At 50.1% G+C, this 26238-nt stretch overlaps 4 protein-coding genes across 4 annotated transcripts; 2 read left to right on the top strand and 2 right to left on the bottom strand.

Annotated features, from left to right (window-relative positions):
* Positions 1-1525, bottom strand: FTJAE_13620 (betaine-aldehyde dehydrogenase; the record flags this gene model as incomplete). The annotated part of the gene is made up of 1 exon (XM_037346783.1): positions 1-1525. A coding segment is annotated over one exon (1525 nt), but the record flags the coding sequence as incomplete, so codon positions are not given.
* A 2929-nt stretch (positions 1526-4454) lies between these two features.
* Positions 4455-6086, top strand: FTJAE_13619 (choline dehydrogenase; the record flags this gene model as incomplete). The annotated part of the gene is made up of 1 exon (XM_037346781.1): positions 4455-6086. The coding sequence occupies one exon, from the start codon at positions 4455-4457 to the stop codon at positions 6084-6086; it is 1632 nt and encodes a 543-aa protein (XP_037199367.1).
* Positions 6087-7357: 1271 nt separating this feature from the next.
* On the top strand, positions 7358-9901 carry FTJAE_13618 (uncharacterized protein; the record flags this gene model as incomplete). The annotated part of the gene is made up of 1 exon (XM_037346780.1): positions 7358-9901. The coding sequence occupies one exon, from the start codon at positions 7358-7360 to the stop codon at positions 9899-9901; it is 2544 nt and encodes an 847-aa protein (XP_037199366.1).
* Positions 9902-10178: 277 nt separating this feature from the next.
* Positions 10179-25186, bottom strand: FTJAE_13617 (non-ribosomal peptide synthetase; the record flags this gene model as incomplete). The annotated part of the gene is made up of 6 exons (XM_037346779.1): positions 10179-10358; positions 10410-21982; positions 22334-23853; positions 23906-24854; positions 24991-25102; positions 25157-25186. 6 exons carry the CDS (start codon positions 25184-25186, stop codon positions 10179-10181), a joined length of 14364 nt encoding a protein of 4787 aa, XP_037199365.1.
* Between the last annotated feature and the right edge of the window lie 1052 nt (positions 25187-26238).

The raw sequence follows: 26238 nt of genomic DNA, 5'->3' as shown, positions 1-26238 counted from the left end.
GCTTTGAAAATACACCCTTGCAAGCACCCTTACCAAGTTGTACCAGCGTGCTCTTTGTCCTCATATAGGCAGCTATGCCCTCATGACCATTTTCCAATCCTATGCCGCTCATTTTCCAGCCGCCCACAGGCATCTCGGCTGGCGACTCACCCCATGTGTTGATCCAAGTAATTCCAGCGTCAAGCTTTTGCACAACTTCATGTGCCAGTCCCATATCAGATGATACAACACCGGCAGCAAGACCCATGGGGGTATCGTTAGCCCGGGCAATAAGCTCTGACACCCATTCTTGTCGAGGGCGTCCTTGGGTGCTATATGGCATGATGCACATGACGGGGCCGAAGATCTCTTCCTTGACAACGCGCATATTGTCAGTGCAATTTGTGAACACGGCAGGGTGAACCCAGAAACCGTCAGAAGTTGGTTGCGTCATGCTAGGCTCCTCCGAGCCGTCGAAAAGAACCTTCGCCTTATCAACTGTACGTCCGTGTTGGATGTACATCTTGACCTTCTCTTGCTGCGCGGCGCTGACCATGGGTCCGAAGTTGGTATCACCGTTCTGAGGCAAACCCATGCGGATTCCCTCGCGACATCGCTGCACAATAGCTTGCTCAACCTGGCTCAACAAAGTGTCGGGGACAAAGACGCGGGTGCCATTGGTACACACCTGTCCGGTGGAAAAGAAGTTGGCTACCATGGCAGTGTCGGCTGCTTCCTCGACGTCGGCGTCAGGAAGAATAACAAGCGGACTCTTACCACCCAGTTCCATGGTGACACCCTTCATGTCTTTGACAGCTTGGCTGGCAACTTTACTGCCTGTGCTAACTTGACCAGTGAAGCTGACCTTGGCGATATCGCTGTGTGCGACAAGAGGGGCTCCAACGGCGATACCGTCACCATAGACAACATTGAAGACACCAGGAGGGACACCAGCCTCAATATAGATCTGAGCCAGTGTCTGGGCATGTAGAGGGGTGACTTCACTTGGCTTGTACACCATACAATTGCCAGCAGCCAAACATGGAGCTGACTTCCACAGAGCAATCTGGATGGGATAGTTCCATGCACCAATGCCAGCACAAACGCCCAAGGGCTCATGAGTAGTAAGAACGAAAGCGTCAGGACGAAGACGAGTATTTTGACCAGGGAAGCTGCCAGCAGCGATATGTGCGTAATACTCAAGAACGTCAGCTCCAGTTGCAACGTCAACGGTTGATGTTTCCGACCAAGGCTTGCCAGTATCAAGGGTCTCGGTCAGCGCGAGTTCGTCATTGCGCTCGCGAAGTATAGCGGCTGCCTTTAGAAGAATGGCAGCTCGGCGAGGTGCTGGGGTTTGTGACCATGTTGGAAAGGCGGCCTTGGCTGCCGCAACGGTAGAGTTGAGCTGTTCTGGGGTGGTAGTGTAGATGGTAGCAAGCGGCTTTGCAGTGCTTGGATCGACGGAAACAAAGCTGTTGGTCTTTGAGGAGGACTCGGGCTGTGGGCGACCCGAGTGGAAAGTGTGAATCTCAGATGAGAAAGTCATTGTAACTTGGTTGTTATGAGCGGAGAAGAAGAAGCAGGCGACAGGGTATGTAGAGGGAGGTTGAACAAAGCAAAGTGCAACACGAAAGGCAGATAGATAGTAGGTAGGTAGGTATTCAGAGTGGTCTGAGAGAAGATGTTCTGTTGGTTACATGTGGGGAGCTGGCTGTAAGTAAGGTATCCTACCTTAAATGTAAAGCTTGTGAGGATCAGTTCCATTGCTATGAGCTACCTATGAAGTACCGTTAAGACGGGACGGCGATTGCCCCACAATTGACTGATGCCGGGTACCTTCCTCTTCTAGCAAGATACAATGACGTGGGGCCAAGCTATACTGTGCCGTCACAGTGAAATTGACCAACCAGTGAGAGCCCAGCCGAAGTATCAACCATGCAGCCAACATTCAATGGCAAGCAACACGAGCAAGAACTCAATTTACCAAGCTATGGTCATTCAGAGACAAGTCTCGAACGGAACTGATAGCGATTTTCGGCTGTGAAGCCTAGCTACCTAGTCTGTGACGTGGTGAGATCAGCAGACCTGGGGAAGGATTACACCTATCATGACTCGAGCAGATGTGAAGAGATACGGGTAGTCATGACTGTTGTGAGAACAGGTCGACGGCCATTCATTGTGAGAGTGTGTCTTGAACGCCGCAGGGTTGTATTGATGCGGAGAGTACGGATAGCGTCTCTGCACTATCAGAATAAAGCCGCATATTATCAGACCACTTTCACCTAACGAGAGATGAACCTGAGGAAGAAGGGAGTCCATTTGCAAATCGATAAGTTGTCCAACCAATGGATGCGTGAATCTGGCATTGTACGTACGTACCTACGGTGCTCTGCGGGCTGATGAATAACAGAACGGCTCGGAAGGCTTGGAAGACTCGGCCCACCAGCCCCGCCCGCCTCACTTCGACAAAAATGCTGCAGACAATTTCTGGTGCAAGTACGGCAGAAAAGTCCTCTTTTCTCATTATGTGCTTACTCCGTTGGCAGCCTTGCATCGCGCCCAGTCCTCAGCCCAGCTACAGAATCCCAGTCTTGACGATGCCGAAAGAACGCCAAGCTTGAGTGGCTGGCCGAGGGGAAGCACAAGAGTGGACACGCCAACGTCATTGTTGAGCTTTGAGCTGTCCATCCACTTGACACCCCTAGAGCTCTGCATCTAGTCCGAGGCTCTGAACCGTTGAACTGTGAAGAAAGCGAGACGATTGAATATTACTTCATAACAATGGATAAGTAGATGGAACTGTCATCCAAGGCGAGCTAATTCACTTACCAGCCCAGCTATGTACGTACACACGATTGTTCTGCTAGTAATTCGAGCGGGTTTCGACGGCAGAAAAGTCCAGCGTTGAAAAAAATTGGAATCAAGAAAAGCAAAAAAAGAAGGGATTGTCCAATTCGGCGGGGACGTACTATCCAATTACCACACCCCAAAAAATCGATCTTGGAGATTATCGATCTGACGGCCAGGTACCCCAACCACGCTTTACCTGATCAGTATGCTAAGCAACATTTCAAACTTGGCATCCTCCACGGCACATGGCAATATGGAGAAGTTCCAGTGGTGCAAGACACTGTCCCTGCAGATTATCCAATGTGGTCTGGATGAAGCGAGATAGCACAGCACGCGAATCCCGAACAGGTATTTCCTGTACATCAGGAATCCTATAATCACACACATCAACTCAGCACTCGACACATCCTCTACGGAGAGCGGCGAACCTGCACCGTGTTACCGTGTTTCAAGCCTCGTAATCAAACAGCGACATGGCCGGTTAACCGGTCCAGCCAGTTCGCGATATCATATCAGTGGCCTTCGTCTGGCAGTCCATAGGCCGACTGTAAATTCCAACATGGAGTTGACTTGGGGAATAGTTATTCTGTTTCTTAATCACCATATAGAGATCCATTCACCGTATTGCCCAATCAGGAATCAATCTTGAGTACAATCTGTATTTCCTTCGGAGGCTTCGTGGAACCGGATCCGGCCAGCGGAGTTCCTTCAACTCCATCTTTTCGCCGTCAGACGGCCCCACAACCACCGTTAAGCACCGAACAGGTATCAAACAGTCGCCGCGTCAACCAACGTTCTTCGTGCGGTTGCAGCGGCCAGGGCAAACCAAGCAATGGCACATGTCTTTGCATGCTTTAGCAATTGGCGTGATAAGGAGTGAAGCAGGGACATCACGGACATCCCAAGGATCGAGCCTTTTCACATGGTGAGTCCTAGTCTAACTTTCAGCTACTCGCCTGCCACTTCCATTATCTACAAAGATATCGACCAACTGACTGATAACGAAGCTGCCAACGTCATGCAAGCTCGGAACACACTGGCTTGAGATATTCAAACCTTCGGTAACACCGAAAAAAGGATTCCCGGAGTCGGTGAAGGGCTTTTTGCCGTTCAAACCCCGGCCAAGGCCCCGCTCTTGCTAGGTTCGTGGCTTGCTCGATGCTTCAACCAGTTCTCTCCCTGGTTAGCTTTTGCCGCCGCCGCCGCCAGTCTTAGAGTCTTGGTACACCCACCAGCCTTGCTGGATGTTGGCAGCTCTGACCAATCACAACTCTCTACTGACCATGAAAGGGTACTTGGAGCAGTCAGAACGCTACATCGAGTCGAGGCTGGAGGCCAGTAGCGAGAATTCATCCGCACTGTACGATGCTTCCAAAGGACCCTTCTATGGTCCAGGACCCACTTTGAGCTGATGTCCGTCCATTTCAAAAGATCTTGACTGTCTCGATGCTTGAGTACAAGAGCTCTCACTCTCCTAGACTTCAAGTCGCTTTCCTTCCTCACTTCTCCCTCAACACCATTCATTGATACCCCTGGAGCCAGAACGACTGAGACACGTGCAAGATCTTCACCCATCCCCCAATTGAATCTTTTGTTCAACTTTACCCTCGCTCAAATCCTCCAACATGACTACTGAGTATCTTCCCGCTTCTGCCAGCTCCGCCTACGACTATATCATCGTAGGTGGTGGCACGGCTGGATGTGTTCTGGCTTCCCGCCTATCCTCTTACCTTCCTGAGCGCAAGGTTCTTATGATTGAGGCTGGCCCTTCAGACTTCGGTCTTAACAATGTCCTGAACCTCCGCGAGTGGCTGTCTCTCCTTGGTGGTGATCTCGACTACGATTATCCCACAACTGAGCAGCCCAATGGCAACAGCCACATCCGACACTCACGCGCAAAGGTCCTCGGTGGATGCTCCTCTCACAACACTCTCATCTCTTTCCGTCCTTTCCGCCACGACATGGATCGTTGGGTCGCCAAAGGCTGCAAGGGCTGGGACTTCGAGACCGTTATGCGCAACGTTGACAACTTGCGCAACCAGCTGAACCCTGTTCACCCCCGTCACCGTAACCAGCTCACCAAGGACTGGGTCAAGGCCTGCTCCGAGGCCATGGGCATTCCCATCATCCACGACTTCAATCACGAGATTTCCGAGAAGGGACAGTTGACACAGGGTGCTGGTTTCTTCTCTGTCTCTTACAACCCTGACACCGGCCACCGCAGCAGTGCTTCCGTCGCCTACATCCACCCTATCCTTCGTGGCGATGAGCGACGACCCAACTTGACCGTCCTCACTGAGGCCCATGTCTCAAAGGTCATCGTCGAAAATGACGTTGCCACTGGCATCAATGTCACTCTCAAGTCAGGCGAGAAGCATACTCTGAACGCCCGCAAGGAGATCATCTTGTCTGCTGGTGCTGTCGATACCCCCAGGCTTCTCCTTCACTCTGGTATTGGACCCAAGGGCCAGCTTGAAGACCTGAAGATTCCTGTTGTCAAGGACATTCCAGGTGTCGGCGAGAACCTCCTGGACCACCCCGAGACCATTATTATGTGGGAGCTCAACAAGCCCGTTCCTGCTAATCAGACCACCATGGATTCCGATGCTGGTATTTTCCTGCGACGAGAGCCCAAGAACGCTGCTGGTAACGATGGCGATGCTGCTGATGTCATGATGCACTGCTACCAGATTCCCTTCCACCTCAACACAGAGCGTCTAGGGTATCCTATCATCAAGGACGGTTATGCCTTCTGCATGACACCCAACATTCCCCGTCCTCGCTCACGTGGCCGCATCTACTTGACCTCAGCCGACCCTACTGTCAAGCCTGCTCTCGATTTCCGTTACTTCACAGACCCTGAGGGTTACGACGCTGCCACCCTGGTCTATGGCATCAAGGCTGCCCGAAAGATTGCGCAGCAGAGCCCCTTCAAGGACTGGCTCAAAGGAGAAGTTGCCCCTGGTCCCAAGATCCAAACGGATGAGGAGATCAGCGAATATGCTCGCCGAGTTGCTCACACAGTGTACCACCCTGCCGGTACCACTAAGATGGGTGACGTTGAGCGCGATGAGATGGCGGTTGTTGACCCCGAGCTCAAGGTTCGTGGAATCAGCAAGCTCCGCATTGTTGATGCTGGTATCTTCCCCGAGATGCCAACAATCAACCCTATGGTGACTGTGCTTGCTGTTGGTGAGCGTGCAGCTGAGCTTATTGCTCAAGAGGAGGGCTGGAAGCCCAAGCACTCCCGACTGTAAGCATCATTCGGGCAATTTTCCAAATATCTGCTCGTGGGGGTTAACGGGGGGAGATCACTGTTTTTGGACATCTGTATGATTAAATGATTAGCGTATGATTGCATTATCGCAGCGAGTATGACATACCTTGGGTAGTTAGGAAAATTTGAAGTTCGTTTACCAAATAAGACTCTCGGGGGCTTGTGGCCCGATTTGCCGTTGTTCTTTCAATCGCTTGTGCCGGTGTCGGGTAGTATTTCCCCGATGAGGCCCTTGGCCCAGCTTCTTGACCAATTCATATTTTGCCGCGACGGATCAGTAAAACAGGCACAGCGGGCCGGCGACTTTCCACCACTAAACCACCCGGATCGCTCAGTTTAATGTGTCTTGCAAGGCACGGAATGCTCGATATTTCTCCATGATGAAACGAAAGTTCAATATGCGCCGATGTTCCAGAACCAATCGGGGCATCCGAAGCGCGATGCAGGACATTCAATCTTGGGTGCGTTCTGGGTGGCTGAGATAAGGTGATAATAAGCAGTGGCAAGATGCCACAGAATCGATATAGCATTGCGCGTTATTATTATGCATATTGGGTCTTGTTGGGTCTCGGGTGACTAGTAGATAACCATTCCCACAACTCACTTTGTTACCTGACTTTTCTCAGCGGATGCACTGGTATCCATTTAGACGGGTTATGGCCCGTGAAGCCGTGCATCCATCAGCTGCTCCAAAAGGAAAAGTGTGGGGTATGTCCGGGGTTTCGGGACGGAGCGTTGAGCGTGGAGTGGGTGGTTCGACGGATGACAGGGCCGAAACGTGTCTGTGAGATCCATCCACGTCGGCCGTTGCGCCGTTGTGCAGGGTCCCTCGGTCGAGGACCCTCTACTCCTCCATGGGGATATTAGAGAGTATCTTCCGGAACGACAGGTGAGATGGCCTTAGCAGAGCCCCGGTCCGGCCAGCCGCCTGCTAAAGAGGTCTCGATCGGTAGGGGCCATACCTTCGTTTTGAGTGAGGTTTATAGAAGAAGCAGTGCAAGCTGAATAGCAGCAGATGCATTTGTTGATTTCGCTCTGTTCTCGAATCTTTGCAATTTGATGCATGAAACCATTTGACGGATTGCTGTGTCCCTATGGCTGAGATATTCAGGTTGCAGCAGTGTTTTTATTGTGTTTTTAAAGCATTAACAAGCAGACGCGATAAATAACCGATCCCAAGAGCCTTCAATCGGCTGTCAGCGGCTGCACCCCGAAATCCCCAACTTCAAAACGCGATTCGAGGTTAGGAAAATGGCTACGCCAACAATCGACTTACCACCAACAACGTGTGAAGAAGAGGTCACCACGCCCATATTGGACAACGCTCAAGGACTAGCCTCTGCAATAGGAGCAGCAGCAGCAGTGGCGGCTGTAGCTGTCGGGGACAGTCTCACACACGGACTTGGAAGAGTCGCATATGGAAAGCCATACGATGGTCACATCTCAGAAGAAGATGGCCAGTTCCACGATGTAGATCACAAAGGCGCACGTGAGGCGAAACAACAGAAAAGCCTTAGGGAGGCCCAAGAGAAGTGGGATGCTGCAACCATGGGACCGGTAACAAGGGTCGAAACAGTTATAGCGGCGGAAGGTGGAGGAGGAGATGGAAGAGGAGAGCGGGAGGTATGGGAGGGAGGAGGAGGAGGAGGAGGAGGAGGGCCAGAAGGGGTGCAGTTGCCGCCTAGAAAAGGCGCTGATGTGGCAGGTCAACAGGTCAGAGCTGCTCTTTCCCGCTCCCGCCTTGGTCGTTCAAACCCCTCCAGCACAAGCTCCAGCTCAGGCTCACTATCAGGCGCATCCCCTTACAACGCTACCAATACTGCTGTTGCTGCTACAGCTGCTGCTTCCAACAACAGTCCCAATAACCTCAACTTCATACAAACCGGTCGCGTCACCAAGTCTCGCCATCGCTCTTCTCTTTCAGCACCAATCGCAGCGTCGCTTGTGAATGCTGCTGCTACAGAGAGTGCAAGATTATCCTACGAGGCAAAGCTTACTGCGGCACTAGCTGCTAACATCGCCGGTACAATGGCGGGTAGCCAGTCAACCACGACGACAACAGCTCTCCCCTCGCTAAAACCCAACGGCCTCTCCTCTCTGTCACAAAAGCCCAAAACAAATGGAACGACACCGACCCTTAGCACCGCCTCTTCTATGGACAAAGATGCTCCCGTAATTTCCTTTTGGGGCCCAGAGCCAATTGCTCTGCCCTCCCGCTTCGCCCGCATCAAGCGCAACCTCATCAGTGGTCATGAAGCTGAGCTCGAAGCTAGTTGGGCCCGCCTCATTACTGCACTTCGCAAAGAGGTCAGTCACATAGAGGACCTTGGGGCTCACCTCATTCCCTCAATTGAGTTTGGCGACCTAGATGACTCTGTTCAGACTGCGCGCTTTGGACATGATCTAAGGCGCTACGGTGTCGGCGTCGTCCGCAAGGTCGTACCAAGAGCAGACACAGATACTGCAGTCCGTGAAACGGTCGACTACCTCGATAGCAAACGCCACATCAAGGCACTCCAGCAGCATGATCCAGCCTGTTTCGACTTCTTTTGGACACCAGCTCAAGTCCGCTCGAGAGCGCACCCCAATGTCCTCAGCGCCCAACGATTTATGATGAGCCTATGGGAGACCAATCCAGATGATCAGCTTGTCACAAGACTCCCTATCACATATGTCGATCGCATACGCGTACACGGGAATGGAGAGAACCAGTCCAACAGTCTAAATGTGCCGCCGCTCGAGCCGCCACAATCCGCCGACGATTGGATCCAGGCATTACAATCATCTGCGGGTATCACAGCACAAGTTGACAACGGGTCCCTGGAGCGCTGGGAGCCCGACGGCTATCAACGCGCCGGCACCTATAACCATATCTTTCATGGTCAATGGGAAGACTACGATCCTTGGAAATGTACCAGTCGCACTTCTGTGACGACTGATCTTTACAATGGCTACGGTGCCTGCACTATCTTCCGCATGTTTCAGGGCATTTTGGCACTTTCCACTGTCGAACCTGGCATGGTTCGCCTCTTGCCTTCTCCCAAGCTTGCAACAGCTTACTACCTCCTCCGACCCTTTTTTACAACCAAGAATCCTCCACCAGAGAATCGCACTGGGCCTGAATGGGAGGCATATCTTGCTCCCGAGAATTGGAAGCTGCAAACTGAGCCTGATTCCATCATTCACGGAGCCGTCCCGGGACACGCACAAAGAATTACCGAAACATGGCACCCCCATTTGCATCTACGAAATAGCATGATTACTTTGCCAACTCTGCAGCCTGGAGACTACATATTCTGGCACCCTGACCTTCCATACTACCTCTCCAGTAACAACTATGGTCTGAAAACACCTAGTGGAAGCAAGAGTGAAGTCAGCATGCTCGTGTACATTCCGGCAGCCCCGCTCACACAAACAAATGCTCTCTATCTTGCGCGTCAAAGGAAGGCATTCCAAAGGGGCCATCCCGGCCCGGACTTTGATTCCACAGGAAGAGGGATTGTCGAAGAAGACGCCGAAACACGGCCTGGTGAAAAGGAAATTGCCGAAGTCGGAGGCCCCTCTTCATTACAGGCTATGGGTCTTGCGCCATGGGAAGTTGCAGGCACTCGCTCCGGATCACCACCCTCGGAAAAGTCCAAGTCTAAGGCCGATGAGGATGTTGAGATGGAGGGAGACGGAGATGCCAAGAGTCTCACAAGCACATCATCGATTTCTCGCGCTGAGGCTGAGGTCGTGCGCTTAGCCAATATCATCCTCTTTCCAGATCGCTCAATGCTGGGGTACTCGGTTTGAAAGAAGCATAAACTTGCTAGCCGGGACTCTGTCTTTCGTCTCCTAGTTAGTTGGACATCACACTCCTATTGCCCTTTTTGGACTCTCTGTGATGTTTCATATTGATATGTGGTCCAACGGTGTACAGGAGATTGATTAGATGTATCATGAAGGAGTCAGGCGTTTACATAAGAATTGAAACTAGACAGAAACTTTTGTTATTTTATTTACATAAACGAAGAAATACATCTCTTGTGCTCAAAACATGATGTGCAGCTCTCGATCCCGAAAAGCCAGTCTAAATACGATGGGTTTCCTTTCTTTTCGCCGCCATGATCATTCGGGCGGCATGCCTCAAAGTGTCCGCGATACTGGAAACCACAAGTACAGCTTCTTCTCGAGAGATCTGCTGCTGTGAGCCGAAAACACCAATGGCAAGACGTCCCTTATCAACGGAAGCCTCAACATCAACAGCCAGCTGTGACAGTAGGGTCAGTAGCCATTTTGAACTTGAAGACCAGTAACTTACCGGAATGCCAGTCACCGAAAAGCTTTCCTGACGAGCCGCCTCAAATAGAGCTGGTACGTGATGACGGTATGAGTTGTCAGTTATTTCTTGTGGCAAAACTGTGACCGAGTTCTCTACTGAGCCTGTATCGTCGGAGAGGCTCAGGAAGTTGACAAATGATTCTACTTGTACACCAGTCCATTGATAAATCTCCCAGAGACCGACGTCTGATCGTCCATCAGATGTAATCTGGTGAATGTCTCTCTGAATATTCTTTGCAACAGAAGACAAAGGGAGTTCTATGGGTGAGTCAACCCTCAAAGGAACAAGGTTCAGAGTCGGATAGACCTGAGGGAGCCTATCGCTGGCAGCAGCTCGGTTGGCGAGATACAGGCCAAACACCACTGACCCGTTGTCTGGTGTGTTGTTTCGCGTGGCGAGGGTTTTGGCATAAGCTGCAAGGAACCAAGACTGGAGTGAGACGCCAGACTGGGTAGAAATGGCTTGTATCTGACTGGCATCTGGTATCGCTGATTCGTTTAAGTAAGAAATCCGGTTCTTTACGTCTGCTTGCGATTCAGCAGCAATCGGAGTGGAAGAGGTGCCGTGTAAGTAAGCTTTCCAGAAAGCTCGTCTATCTTTATGGGCTGCTTCACTAGCCTGACGGACTGCAAAATTCTTCCACTGAGTAAGCCCATTGTTCTCGACGGCAATAGAGCCATTTAGTAGTTGAGATAATCGTCGCAATAGGGCTGGAAGGCTGACTCCATCGTACAGAGCGTGGTGGATCTGAAGTCTGAGTGACCAGATGCAGTCTTCCTGGAGCGTGATGTGCGCGCTAACAAGTGGCTGGGCAGCCCGAGTTGACTGCTCTTTAGGGGGGTCCAGAGTCAAGGAAAGCTTGTGAGATTTGAGCACAACCTGCAAAACCGGGATAGTTGGAGATTGGGTTGGAATGAAAAATGTGCGTAAGAGAGGTACTTCAGACACAAGTTTATCCCAGGCAGCCTGGATGCCGTTTAAATCAACTGAGGTCTTAATTTGACATGGGAACTCAGGAAAGAATACGGAGCCCTTTGCTCTTTGCCATGCACCGAGCATGTAGACTTGCATTGGCAATGCAGGAAGTACTTCAGCATCTTCTTTTCCTATTCCATGGGCGTGAAGTAGAACTTCAAGATTGATATCGTCTGGTGGGACCCATTCTTCGGTCAATCCCAGAGTCTCTGACGGTATAGCTTGGGCTCGCGCGACTCGTTGAGCCATTTCTGCAATATTTGAGGATTTTACAAGATCTTGAGGGCGGAGGTTTGTTCCAATCTTTCGTAGGAGGGATGACACTTTGATGGCACTAATTGAATCGAGGCCAAGGTGGTAAAGGTTATCGGATATCCTGATTGAGGCAAGGGGAACACCCGAGACCTGGTGAAGAATGTTTCGGATTTCCGCTTCATTTTGGGACAACTCCCGATCCTCTTCTGACGGTAGATCTGTAGGATCAACTGGCACGGAACTGCTTCCATCGCCCAGTATGACAGGAGCCATACCGCAGATGGACACGCCATGCTCCTCGAAAGATAGGATCTCCTGGGAGCCAGGCTGTATCAGGAAACCCATGACAGCATCTAAAGTCTCCAAAATAGTTTCCGGTCCTCCGTCCCAGACATACTGGGGCTGAAGAGCAAGTCGCCATAAGAGAGTATCAGACGTGGCTTCAGCTTCCACGCAAAGGGGATACTCGGTGGCCGAAGACGCTTCAATGGATGTGAACAAGGGTCGGTCTGATGATTGAGCTACCGGAGACTTTTGAAGGATGAACAAGGTGTTGAACAAATCTTGTCCATTAAGCTTCGTTGCTGATTGGGCTTTTCGCAGTGGATATTGCTGGGAGTCTCTGATATCGATCATGTTCTCCTCAAGATACCGTAGAAACTCGGACACTGAACCGTGCAGGATACATCGCAGGGCAATTGTATTCATTGTTGGGAACACGAGATTGTCTGCCCCATCAAAATCCCGACCCGACAAGACTGTGCCAAAGAGGACGTCGAGCTTCTTGATTTGACGTGCTAGTGTGATGGCCCAACAAGCTTGGCAGAGTGCCTGCAAGCTTACAGAAAGCCTTTTACAGGCGGTTTCGATTTCGGGGAGGCCAATCTTGGAAGCGGACTCCAATCTTTGCAGGGTGCTCTCAGTTGGGCTGGGCCACGTTTCACTCGAAGGAATGATCGATGGCGAAGCATCTTCCAGATACTGTGTCCAAAAGTCCTTCGCCTCCTGGTTCGTGGACCCCAGTACTTTTATAAGGAATGGTTCTACTGGAGAACGGGTAATCAGCCTTCCTTCTAACAGTGCCTGGAGATCCTGGAAGAGCAAACTCAGGGACCATCCATCGTAAAGAGCGTGTGCCATGGAAAGGACCATGTATCGATGAGAGCCCATATTCGCCAATCTCAACTGAACCAGATACCTTGCTCCTGCTCCTTTTCTGGCTTTTGCAGTTGCTGCTACGGTGAGTTGACGTAACTCATCCAAGTTTTGAACTGTCGTAACTTCAATGCCGTCGTCACAAGATTCTGCAATGACCTGGCAATATGTCATATCCAGGTTCTGCTGGGCGACTTGTACAAACCCTGTCCGTAGGATAGGTGTACGCTGAATCAATTCCTTCCAAGCGTCGATCAGTCTGGTAGTGTCAACATGATCGGACACTTGAAGAATATCGTGATTGAAGTAGGATTCAAAATCAGACTGGACCATCCCAGCCACCATTGACTCCTGAAGATGGGTGGGTGGAAGAACAGATTCGACGCGGCCCAGGTCCGCACCGACCCCTTCAAGATATTCGCGTAACCTAGCCTTGACCTGCAGCAGCGAAGCATCATCCGCAGAAGTTGACGCTTTGAGAGAAAGATCACTCGACTCAGCCAGTATATTGGCAATCGTCTTGTGGCGCATGATATGTGAAGGGGATAGGTGCATTCCTTTCTTCTTCAGTGTGGTAGAAAGCTTGATCACATCAATGCTGTCGAGACCGAGTTCTAAGATCGGTACATTTTCATGGAGTTCAGAGGGGGCGATATCGGCCAAGAAAGCTACTTCGTTCCGAACAATTTGAGCTTCTTGGCTCCATTCAAAATTGCTCGATTCGTGCGTTTGGATGCGTTCATTGTTGGTGTCAGGGTTGCAGTTTTGCTCGATGCCTGGGATGGGCACCTCGCTCTCTGGTGAGCTTGCAGCCAGGCTTGCAAAGCGCTCAATGTCGTCAAGTATCCTATTCAGCACTTGTGAGGACGCCAGATGTCCTTGTGCGACAAGAGTCAGTCGAAGATTGCCCGAACGACCGTGGACGGCTTCAAGCGCAAGAGGGTAGTCAGGCGTTGCTGGACTATCCCCAATATCAAAAATGAGGCTGCTCTCATTGGCGACGGTGGCCTCCTCGATCTGGAAGGTGAAGAGGCTATCAAACAAAGCTTTGCCCTTAGAGCACCACTTCTGGATGTCCTTCAAAGGGACATGTTGGAAATCGAGAACCGATGCATTGAAATCATGACATCGCCGGAGAAGGGACTGCCAGCTTTCGTGATGAATCGCTCGACAATAGAAAGGTACGGTGTTGAAGAGAGGGCCGATGGTGTTCTCGATTCCAGGGAGGTCGATGGTTCGCCCAGATACAACGATACCAACGGTAGGCTGCTGCTGGGTGAACTTCTGCAGAGCAGAGGTCCATAACGCCATGATAACAGCCTGAAGCGTGACATTCTGAGAAGAACGAATCGCCTCAAGACTTGCGGTCGACATTTCCCGCTCAGCGACGGCTACAGCATCAGGTTCGCCATCTCCATGCGCCTGGATTGAAACAGAAGTCCAGCCTTCTAGCTGTTTCTCCCAGAAACCTCTGCAGTTATCATGCTTTGCCAAAGGACCATAACTAAGAGCTTGAAGAAAGGAAGGTGCGTCAGGTGCGTCAACACCTGAATATTTCGCCGCAACCCGCTTCATCATGAGATCAAAACTGTTACCATCATAAAGTGCATGGAAAATATGAATCGTAAGTAGTCTAGATGTCGGTGTCTCAACATAGATGAATAGCAAAGGCTGTGTGATAGAGGACTCGTTCCGCTGGATCCAATACTTCTTCTGCTCTGCAAGATATGCAGGAATCGAATCATCCGATTGTGCAATGTGTGTTTCCCAGTCCAAGGTAGATTTTCGCACGGCAGCTTGCAAGAAACCATTCTGGGTGGGTACAAAGACAGTTCTCAGAATGCTCTCTGTTAGTACCAAATCGTCCCATGCCTTTTTCAACTTGCTTAAGGAAGTAGACTCATGGAGCTTCAACTCAAAAGTATTGAAGTAAGCGCCGGGCTCGTTGTTGGTCAATGACCGAGATATGATGCCTTCTTGTAATGGTGAGCATGGGGCAACATATTCGACATCAGCTGGCTCGATATTAAGGAGGCGGCATACCATGCCACGGTGTCGATGGCCATATGCTTGGATGGACTGCTTGACCTCTCGCACAAGTTTCTCTTGTCGATTTGAGGTGTTCTTGGCCAAGGAGTTGGCAAGGTCGCCGATGATGGGGTTTTTAAGCAACAAAGCAGGAGATACTGCTTTGAGGCCACGGGATTTGAGTAGGGAGGAAAGTCTGAGGGCTGTGATTGAGTCCACGCCAACGTCAAAGATGCTTGTCGATGCCGATAGGTCATTTTTGCTCATGTTGCTGAACTGCGCGATACTCTCAAGCAATCGGCCAATTATCTTCCGGGCCCCCTGTGAAACAGGTGCTGTTGTGGCATGAGAAAGCTCCAAGAGCTTCTCTGGTGCAAGTTCGCTGAAAAGTCTTTTCAGGTCCTTGATTTCTGCCTTGTTGTTTGAGGAAAGGGGTATGTATGGAAGTGACAGGATATATGTTGGTACCATGTACCCTGGAAGTTTGGCACGGCAGGCTTCTTTTGCTTGCGCAGCCAGGCCCTCCTGATCCATCAGGATCTCAAGGGGACCTTTTTGAGACTTCTGGTCAACGATGAATGTTACCAGAACGTCCTTGCCACTACTTCCATGGCGAGCCACAATAGTTGCGGCGTCGTGAATATCGACAACATCGGTACGGATGATATGATTGATCTCGGCAATTTCAAGTCGCTGGCCGCGAAGCTTAACTTGGTCGTCAGCCCGACCGAGAAAGTCAAAGCACCCATCATGGAGCACGCGGACGAGATCGCCGGTCCTGTATACTCTCTCGTTGAATTCTTCAAGTGTAGGGAAGCGCTCTGTTGTAAGTTCGGGTCTGTTGAGATAACCCTTGCCCACCAGTTTCCCTGACACGCAAAGCTCTCCAACGCCACCGCGGAAGACTGGCGTATTGGTGTTTTGTTTGAACACAAATGAACCAACATTGGGGAACTGCTTTCCGATGTTGCTAGGGCGGCCATTTTTGGGCACACGCTGAAACATAGTGACACCGATAGTGGCCTCAGTAGGGCCGTATGCGTTGTAAATGACAGCTTGCGGTCCCCAAACATCAAGAATCTCCTGTTTAAGCTGTTCGCCGCCTGTAATGAACACACCACGGCAGAGACTGGGAACTTCATCAGGATGTGTGAGTCGCGCAAGACTTGGAGTTAGGTCAATGTGTGTGATGCGCAGCCTATTGATGGCTGCTGTCAAGTCATCGAGTATGAGGTCTTTGGGTGCAGCAACGACGGCCATTCCCACGGACCAGCTCCAATACTGCTCGAGGACGGAAACATCAAAGTGGAGAGCAGCGAATTGAAGCCAACGTGAGTCCTCGTCCCAGTGACCTTTAAAAAGTTCCTGGAACGCCATCATTGCCTGGACAGCGTTCTCGTGAGTGATCTCACAGCCCTTTGGCGTTCCTGTTGTCCCAGATGTATAGAGGCAATAACAAGTATCTGATGGAGATATGTTGGGGTGTAAAACGACATGCTCCTCGGTCACGTCGTTCAAAGCCTGAGTTTCTATCTCCATGACCGTGGTTTTTGCTTCGAAATCAAGATCCTTAGAGCACCTTGTTAGCAAGCAAGGTGCTTTGGAATCTCCGATAATGAACTCCTTTCTCGCTCTTGGTGCAGACGGATCCAGTGCGACAAACGAGCACCCAGCTTTTAGAATGCCCAGGATTGAGAAATATGCCTCGGGGCATTTATCAAAGTGTACCGCAACAATGCCGCCAGGGGAGACCGTATTTTGAAGCATTTTGGCAATTTTGTTACCGAGGCAGTCAAGTTGACGATAGTTCCATTGTTGCTTGACACATGCATCTCCCTCGAACTCTGATACAAACTCGAGAGCAATTTTTTCCGGATGAGAAACTGCTCCATTCTCAACAAATTGGTGTAAGAGCTGAACGGGGGTGTCCATTACTGGGGCTGATGCAGGAAGTATCGAATACAGGGATAAAGAATTTCTCATCACTTCGTCCTCAAAACCAGCAGCATTACAGGCGATGTGGGTTAGTGAAGCGTCGAACTGCTTCATCAACAGCTGCGCTTGTTCACGGGGAAGAATGTCGCTGTAGTACGTTATGCTTAAGCGAATTTGATCATCGCCCGTGGGTTCAATCTCCAATGAGACTGGATACTCGACTTTGGCTTCTTCGTTGACCAGTTTCCACGGTACAACCGAAGTGTTCTGATCTGGCATTTTCTGGTACGCAATTAGAGTGTCGAATATGGGGCCTGCGGGGTGACCTAGCCATTTCTGCACTTGACTGAGCGGCGAGAATTGGTATTTGTGAAGGTGCTGGTTATAGCTCATCATGTAGCTGATCAGGTCGGCATTAGACGGAACGTTTCTTGCCACAACAGGCACTGTGTTGAGGCATGGGAACGCGATATCCTTGGTCTCGTCAATGGTTCTTCCAGACAGCGCGACACCAAAGACAACCGAGTCCTCTCCCAAATAAGATGCCAGTACTCGTGTCCAAGCGGCTTGGATGGCCGCCTGGATTGTGATATTTGAGGCTTGAGTCGCTTCCCTGAGTTTTGTGTATGACAGAAAACTATATGTTGAGTCAACTAGCACTTGTCGTTCTTCAACTCGTAAGGGTGTCATTATTGGAAACTTGTTAACAACAATCTCGCTAGCTTTGGTCTCCCAGAATTCCTTCTCTGTAGATTTGTCATTCAGTGCCATTCCGAGAATAGCTGATACTGCAGGCTCGATAGTCGCAGGTCGGGCTAGTTGATTGCCCTTGACTAGTTGTGAAAGTTCATCAAGCATCAAGTGGAGTGCGGGAGCGTCGTAGAGAGCATGGTGAATGATGAGGCTCATGGTCTTGGTTCGGGATGTTTGAGCCAGAATCACACTCCAAGGTGGGTGGTGCAGCGAAGAATGCATCGATTTGCTGGCATCAGTCTTCATCTGGATGAGGTCGGCCTCTTCGTCTTCAACCAAGTGCAGACGGTTCATAGTCGTCTCTATTGATCCTGCTTCATACCTCACCATAGCAAAAGAGGATTCTGCATGTTGCACGGGCACAAAGCCAGTTCTCAGCATAGGATGTCGTTGTTGAAGCTGCTGCCAAGCCCTTTCGAGGTTCGCTACCTGGACATCTTCCGTCACTTCATACCTCACTGCGTTGAGGTAGTTGTCACCTCCAGACTGAATGAAGGATGCCAGCATGGCAGACTGGACAGGCGTGCATGGTAGGACTGCCTCGACTTTGACTGATTTGGGTAGTTGATAAACAACCTCTGCGAGGACTTGTCGTGAAAATCTGTCAAGATCGTACTTCAATGCATACCCAGCATCTGCTCTCGATGAATTTTCCAGTAGCTTTGCGGCTATCTTAGAGCAACTTGGGCATTCAATCACATCAGAGGCCGATACAACGAAACCGCGCTGACGTAGAACCGAAGCCACCTGCACAGCGTTGATGCTGTCGAGGCCCAACTGGAAAATGGTTGTGCGGCGTTGTATATGCTGACCGCCCACCCCTGAAAGGGTGGCCAGGACATGTCTAACTTGTAACTCAAGCTCACTCCATTCTTCCTTTTCGTTCGAAAGTATCACCGCTGTATTGTCTTTCTCAGTTCGAGGTACGAGTTGGTCTATTATTGACCTGAGGGTGTCGGGAAGATCCTTCTTGTTCAATACACTTGCATGGGGAGCCGTCAGAATGGCTCGCAATGTAAGTTTGAAAACATCAGCCATAGCCGTGGCAACTTCCTCAGTGACAATACTCATGTCCCTGTGAATATTGACAACCAGTGAGTTCAACCCAGGGCAAGGGACGATTTCGCACACCAAGGGGATATCTATATCTCCAGAATCTCCTTCAAGTGTCCAGACGTTCTTGTCGATGTCTTGTAATGGCTTTTGCAGCAGTAGAAGCGTATCAAATATATGCTTCCCAGTGCGATTGATGCTACGCTGGATAAGCCTCAGAGGAGTAAATTGGTAGGCAATAAGCTCTGTATTCATCTTTTGAAGGTGCTTAAGCAGATCAAGATTACTTGATGCTTCTGGAAAGTCGACGCGCACAGGGATGGTATTAAAACAGGGTGCAACGAGTCTTTCGAGACCTTCGATGTCAAGAGTACGGCCGCTGACAACATTTCCAAAACACACGTCTGTACGTCTGTATGCGGCTGCAAGGACAGTGGCCCAGCTGGCTTGGCAAACCGAAAGTAGGGTTGACCCGAGATCTCGAATACGCAACTGCAAATCGCTGAGAGGGATATCCATAGATGTGGTGCAGGTGCTCTGGTCAACATCACTCGTAGTTGTCTGGGGAAAGACTACAGATGGTTTGTAGTTCTCAAAGTGCCGTTGCCAAAACTGTTCTGCATCATCGGGCAAGCGAGTGGACAGTTTCAGAAACTGACTATAGGGGACTGTCGGTGGTAGTTCCTCGCCAGCGGCCAATGCTTCCACCTCCTTGAGAAGTCGTTCCATTGCCACACCATCGTAAAGAGCGTGATGGCAGATGAATGACAGAAACTCGGATCCATGGTACCTCAGTAGCGCTAGAGATATCGGTGGTGTCCTTGAATCTACTGGATCAGGGAGAGACTTGAGATGTTGCTCAATCGCCCCATCGAAAGACAATTCACTCACAACGAACGTCTTCCACGGTATTTCCCAGCTCTCGAGGACGATCTGAGCAATGGCACGTCGGGAATCTGTTGTCGCCGCAAAGCAGGTCCGAAGAATATCATGCCTATACGACATGGTTTTCCAGTATGACCTCATGGCTCCAGATGTAGTTGTCAGGCGTAGGAGGACCTTGTTATAGTAACCCCTTTGGCCGCGGGAAAGCATCGCCTCCTGTAAAGGAGTACATGGCAAGATCTCCCTTATGGTCTTTGCCTCTTTGGCAAACTCTTTTTTCATTGAGTCAACGAAGGTGGCGGCGAAAAAGTCTTCAAGACTATCGACTGGGGCTTCCTTTTTTTGTGATGTCTTTCCATCCAGATATCTCGCCAACTGCGCAACAGTTTGGTTGCGAAGGATCTCAGACACAGCAACTCGAGAACCAAGTTTTGAGCTGAGATTGCGTGCTAAGTCAATAGCAGATATAGAGTCTATGCCGAGAAGAGCAAAGGGTGTCCATCTACCGAAGTCATTCCTGGATACATCCACAGACTTGAGAAGGGTATCTGCAACTTTCAATTCTGACTGGCTCCAATCACCCTCGTCTTGAGTGTCTAAGGACATTCTAGAGGCTTCTTCGAGGTAGTCCATACCCAAGCTGTTAAAGCAGTCACGAAGTCGGCGCTTATCTATCTTTCCACTCGAAGTCATGGGTATTGATGAGATTGGTATGAGGTAAGTGGGGACCATGTAGCTTGGCAATCGCGATTTGAGGTGTGCGAGCAGGGACTGATGGGTTTCGCTGTTGATTTCCAACACATCAAAGCTAGAAGGGTCATGATTCGGAATGAAGAAGAGAGATAGTTGCTGGGGGGAAGTCTCTCCGCGCTGCACCAATATTGTAGCAGCTGAGGATGCCAGACCACTCAAGGTCACCGTGCTGTTGATCTCACCAACTTCGATTCGCTGGCCTCTTAATTTTACTTGATCATCGATACGACCAAGTATCAGCAGGGAACCGTCAGGAAGCATGCGACCCATATCTCCAGATCTGTAAAGCCTTCCGTACTGGGGATGTTGAATGAACTTTTGAGATGTGAGCTCTGGCATGTTGAGGTAACCTTCAGCGACCTGGGCACCTCCAAAACAGAACTCGCCGACCCAATTAAGGGGAACTACGTCAGAACTTTCTGGGTAGAGTACCACAACAGAGGTATTAGGAAACACGTGCCCTAAGTGCTCAATATGGTCATCTGCTGTCATTTTCTTCACTGTGCAGATATTTGTGGTTTCCGATGGTCCGTACCCCTGCCACAACTGGCGTTGCCATTTCTCATAGACAGACTGTGTCATGGGTTCTCCGGCAGTCACAAGAAACTCCACGCCGGGGACATTAGCAGGGTTAACGATATTGGCAACTGTTGGTGTCATGCTGAGGTGGGTGATACCAAGTTCGCGTATTGAGCGCTCAATGTCTTCCAAGATTGTGTCATTTGTCCCTGAACACAGACACATCCCTGCGCACCATGTATAAAATATCTCGAATACTGACACGTCGAATGCTTGAGAGCATGCTTGTAGAAGACGGCCCTGTGAATTGAGACACTTGGGATACAGTGCCACGAGATGCTCGATGTTTGCAGCCATACTATGTTGCTGAATTGCAACACCCTTTGGGGTTCCTGTCGTTCCCGACGTGTAAATCACGTACGCTAGTCGAGTCCCATCAACTTCAACGACCAGATTGTCCGTGGATATGTCATGGAGCGAGTTGGTATCGACAGTTATCGTAGAAAGCTCAGCCAGAGATGGGTATTGGTCACAAGACACGTTATCGACAACGCAATGCTCAGTCTGGGCCTGCTGTAGAATCTCGCTAATGCGAGCACTAGGGGTTGATGGAAGAATTGGAAGATATCCACAACCACACTTGATGATGCCCAGGATTGATGCGTACAAAGTTGGTGACTTCTCCATCACAATAGCCACTACTTCGCCAACCCTGACACCGCTGCAATGGAGATATCTCGCAATGCGATTTGCCACTGCGTTGAGCTCTTGAAATGTCCATTTCGTCTGGTATCCGCCGTCCAAAGAGTGAGCAAATAGTAGAGCATCAGAGTCCGGAGTTTGAAGCACAACTTCTTCAAAAAGTCGCGCTAAGTCAGGGATTTTCTGTGGTATGGTAGGCCGGATGTTGTTGATGGACGGGCTACAGCTGATCTCCTTCAGTGTCGCTTTGACCTTGGTGGTAGGATTCTCCAGCATGGAGATAATCAATGACTCAAGCTGGTTCACCATATGTTCTGCTGTTTCAGGGGACACGAAGTCCTCTTGATATGTAACTTGAAGCTCGAATCCATCTTCTCTTGGCTCAACCTCAAACACGATCGGTGTTTCTAGTCGGTCCAGATGACTTGTCTCTCTCACAACGTTGTGTATCCGCTCCGAGCTGGCGAGAGATTCCTGGTATACAAAAAGCACATCGTAGAGGCTTTCGCCGGGCTGTAATGAAGCCAGCTTCTTGAGCTCTGACAACGAAAGCGTACAATGTTGCATAATTCCTCTGTTACTTGAGTGGATGCTATTGAGCAGGTCAAGACATACAGATATGTTGTCTAGATCCACTCGAACAGGGAGGGAGGCAATACATGGTCCAATTACTTGCTCAATACTTGCTAAAGGAATCGTCCTCCCAGAAGTTACTGAGCCAATCGTGATATCACGCATTCCTGTGATCCCTGACCACTGCAGAGCTAGTGAGGCCTGGAATATCACTTGAGGACTGCAGCGAAGCTTCTGCATTTCTGTATCAACCCTACTCCGAGAGAGGGATAATCGCCTCCTGATTGATAGGCTTCGGTTTGAGCTCATCACCTTACTGCGTAGCTTGGGCAATGGCGATCGTTTCCATCCTGCGAGATGTTCCGTCCAGAATACTCGGGTGGCATCGCCTGTTTGCAGATCATGATAAAATCTGACAACTTCCCGGAATGGAGGACGCTGAGATACTTGTTGTCGCAGGAGTAGTTTGGACCAATCAGAAAGAAGAATATCCATAGACCATCCATCATATAGAGAATGATGCAGTTGTAAAAGAACACGGACGCTATCTTCTACTGGACTTCGCTGGATCTGGAGTATCAAGGGAGATATAAAGTCCTGTGGTGAGGAGAGGCACAGTCGTTTTTGAAACTGGTCGACAACGCAGATCTGTTCGGGTCGGAGTTCCGGCTGGAAAATCATAACGAAGTTGCCCTTTGCAGCTGCAAACCCTGCACGCAGAATTGCATTCTGCTGTGAAAGTTCCCTGAAAGTCTCTGATATATGATTGATGCCATAACCTAGCGGAATACTAAGCTCAAGCTCGTTGCAATAGGTTGTTGGGTTCCGTGCAGTCTCGGCTAGCATTGCTGCTTGAAGAGGCGTGCATGGTATAACGTCCTCGACTGAGCCACGAATTCGAGCCAAGCTGGCGTCTTGTTGTACAATATCCTCAAAGTCTAATGAAAGATCTTTTGACGCTTGTTGAGGGTTGTCTATATCGGATTGCGGCTGCCTTCGGATGGCAGAAACAATTTCAGACGCAGTTTTCATTGTGAGAATAGCAGTTGAGTCTATCCCAAACCCAGAAGTGCGAAGAGCAGAGGCTAACTTGATTGCTTTGAGAGAATCCATCCCAATCAAGGTGAGAGACGTCGACTTATCGACTTTGAAATTCAAACTCTGAGACACAACTGCCAGAAGCTCTGATTCCATTGTGTCAACCGGCGCGGAGTCCAAGATGCTCTCTGATATGTCAGCTTTGCGTTGTTCGTACTCTGCTTTGAGCCTCTTCCGGTCAACCTTGCCACTGGGTAATCTTGGAAATTCTGACATCAGGACAACTTCTCCAGGGACCATATACTGCGGCAGCCAATCTTTGCAATGCTTCAAAATAGAAAACTCAGTCACTCCTTCGTCGACGGCACAGAACACTATCAGGATAGATTGTACTATCGCTGCCACGGCGCTGTGACATCCTGAGGTTCGAAGGACAGCCTGCTCTACTTCCCCCAACTCCAAACGTTGTCCTCTCAGCTTCACTTGGCCATCTGATAATCGACCGAAGCATTCAAGTTTTCCATTTGGTAGTAAGCGAGCTTTGTCCCCCGTACGATAGATGCGCCCAAACGGTGAATCAAGGAAGACTGAATTTGTTTGCTCCGGTCTGTTGATGTAGCCAGCAGCTAACTGGTAGCCACCCACAGCCAACTCTCCAACCTCTCCCTGCGGAAGAATTTTAATTTCAAATTCGTGGCTATCTGACTCTGGAATCTCGATAATGAAGCACGACACTGTATCGAGGGGTACGCCAATATTGCCCGTCGAGGAATCAGACGAGAACGCAGTTTGAAGAGTACTAACATTTTGTTAGAGTTAGGTGTTTACTAAGAAATAGTTGAGAATCTTACCAGTGGATTGTGGCTTCGGTTGGTCCATACATTGCCCAGAGCATGCTCGGCCTCTCATTGTCCCCTCCAAATTCCTCAACTACTGGGGCGTTGAGCATTTCTCCAATTGTCAAAAGCAACTTGAGGTCTGGCGCATTTTCTCTTCGGCGCAACAGGCTTCCAGCGACTGTTGGTGTGAGTTCACAGGCATCCACTCTCATAGCGCGAAGCACGCCAGGAAGGTCATCTAACATCTCAGCCCGCCGAATACTCACGAGAGTAGCACCTCGAAAGAATGGGAAGAATATTTCAAAGACCGAGACATCAAATGTCGGTGCTGCAAACTGCAGAAAGCGGGAGAATGGTGGGATATGTCTATCATGGGCAATAAGAGCTTGCGATGCAGCATCGTGCGAAATTCCCACGCCTTTGGGAGTTCCTGTTGATCCTGATGTATACATGACATAGGCTAGATCTTCTGGCTGAGGCACTCGATATTTGAGCTCGACTCTTGGAGATCGAGAAGGGATTTGATATTCTTCATACTCATCAACGATGATTATAGTTGCACTGGTATCGCAGGGTATTTCAGATGCCAGTTCTTTCGTGGTCAAAACCACTGTTGCTGAGACATCGTCAAGAATGAATTTTACGCGTTCCGGCGGCGCATCGATATTGAGAGGACAGAAAGCCCCTCCGGACTTCAAGATGGCCAAGAGTGAGATATATAGAAGAGGGGATTGGTGGATGAGCACAGGAACAACAAACTGTCCAGTGACATTGCCTGATGCTGTTGTTATGCGAGTCGCAATGGACGCTGCAGCTTCATGAAGCTCGCTGTAGGTCAACGTGGATTGCCGACCGTTACCCATATAATCCAGGGCTACGTGTTGGCCCGGCTCCTTCACCAGTTGGTGTAGGAGCTTTGGTCCAGGCAGCCTGGAAGGCCGGGCATTAAGGATAGACAGTCCTGTCAAGTCCATAGTGCTCCAATTACACCTCTGGTGGTTTGGTGGTCTGGGAGTGTGTTAGTCAGAACTATGGCGTAGCCGGGCAATAAGTGTAATGGATAGTGATAATGAGGAGGGTGGTCTCGATGGGCATACGGCGCCGGTAACATTCAGAGCCGGCGACAATACCGGTGACGTTGAAGGTGTGCACTCGGAGTAGAAGATATGGCCCTTTTAGGGAACGCACTGGTCCGCCAAAAGCCTCATCCTGGGGCATTAATTACAGGCAAACATGCTATTAGCTAAAACTGTGTGGACTAACATCAGGCTGCTTGGATCGCTTCACGACCATGCGGAACCAAGTCTCGGAGGATGTACACGCCAGCCGGGGTCCAAAACACGGGAGCTGCGAATTGGAATGACGGCAAAGCAAACGGACGCATGCCGTATTAGAATCGGCGGCGCAATGATTCGTCAAAGGCAAGCTTGAGGCGTGGACGGTCGTACAAAGTGGTTCACCTGGTCCAAGGGGGGCGTGTGGAAGCAGCTGTATTCCAGCCTGTCAGCGTCGAGTAATTACTCATCGGCTCATGAAGATGACAGGGACAAGTAAGATCCGGCTGTGAGTGCTGTCGGTGGGTGGGTAGTAGACAGCTATTATTTGAAAGGGTGGGCTGGCAAGACATGCCCCCAGGTAGATTAAAACCGCGACCCATGATGAATGATGTGGTGCAGTCAGGGTTGAAGTGCAATGGTGTGAGCCGAGATACCTGGATTGCCGTTTTGGGCACATCTATGGTGGACCTCTGGCCGTGGCTGGCGTGGGGAGCAAGACAACCTCGTTGGTCTTATGCCAAAACCGCACCAGGATATGGCGCATGTGCGTGGGATAGTGGTGCTTTTATTCAAACGGCGTGATGTCTCACAGGATGCCTGAGTTTCGGCGTCAAATGAGCAGTGGAGCGAGCAGCCGCTCAAAATAGATTGCGTCACGACTCGGTTTATGTGAACTTGATCTTGTTATCATGACGACAAAGTTCACTCGAACACCAATAATAGACCTGTCCAGCCTCTTGGTTCAACAAGAGCATAGCCTTGTATGTAACTTCAAGCGAGGATGAATTTCTTGCCAAGGGATAGTTCTCATGGGCATTGGATTACAAAATCCATTCGTCCACATTGGGTAACTTGATTGATCATAACTGCGAATCAGATCGGCAAGCCAGCCCCCAAAAGGAAAGGCTAATTTCTCTTGGCACCTGAGGAAGCTCGACGTAAGGTTCAACGGCCCCAAGGTGCCTAGCAAATGATTACGTGAAGGCTTATGGCGGTTGTAAGGTAAAACAAATCGCTGCATGTGAGACGCTGCGCTAGAGGAACTCTCGAAGCTAGGCATAACGTTGA

The sequence above is a fragment of the Fusarium tjaetaba genome (assembly GCF_013396195.1).
Source record: "Fusarium tjaetaba strain NRRL 66243 chromosome Unknown NRRL66243_c0000447, whole genome shotgun sequence".
NCBI classification, from domain to species: domain Eukaryota; kingdom Fungi; phylum Ascomycota; class Sordariomycetes; order Hypocreales; family Nectriaceae; genus Fusarium; species Fusarium tjaetaba.
The sequence above is the reverse complement of the archived record's forward strand: the minus strand, read 5'-3'. Positions and strand labels throughout refer to the sequence as shown.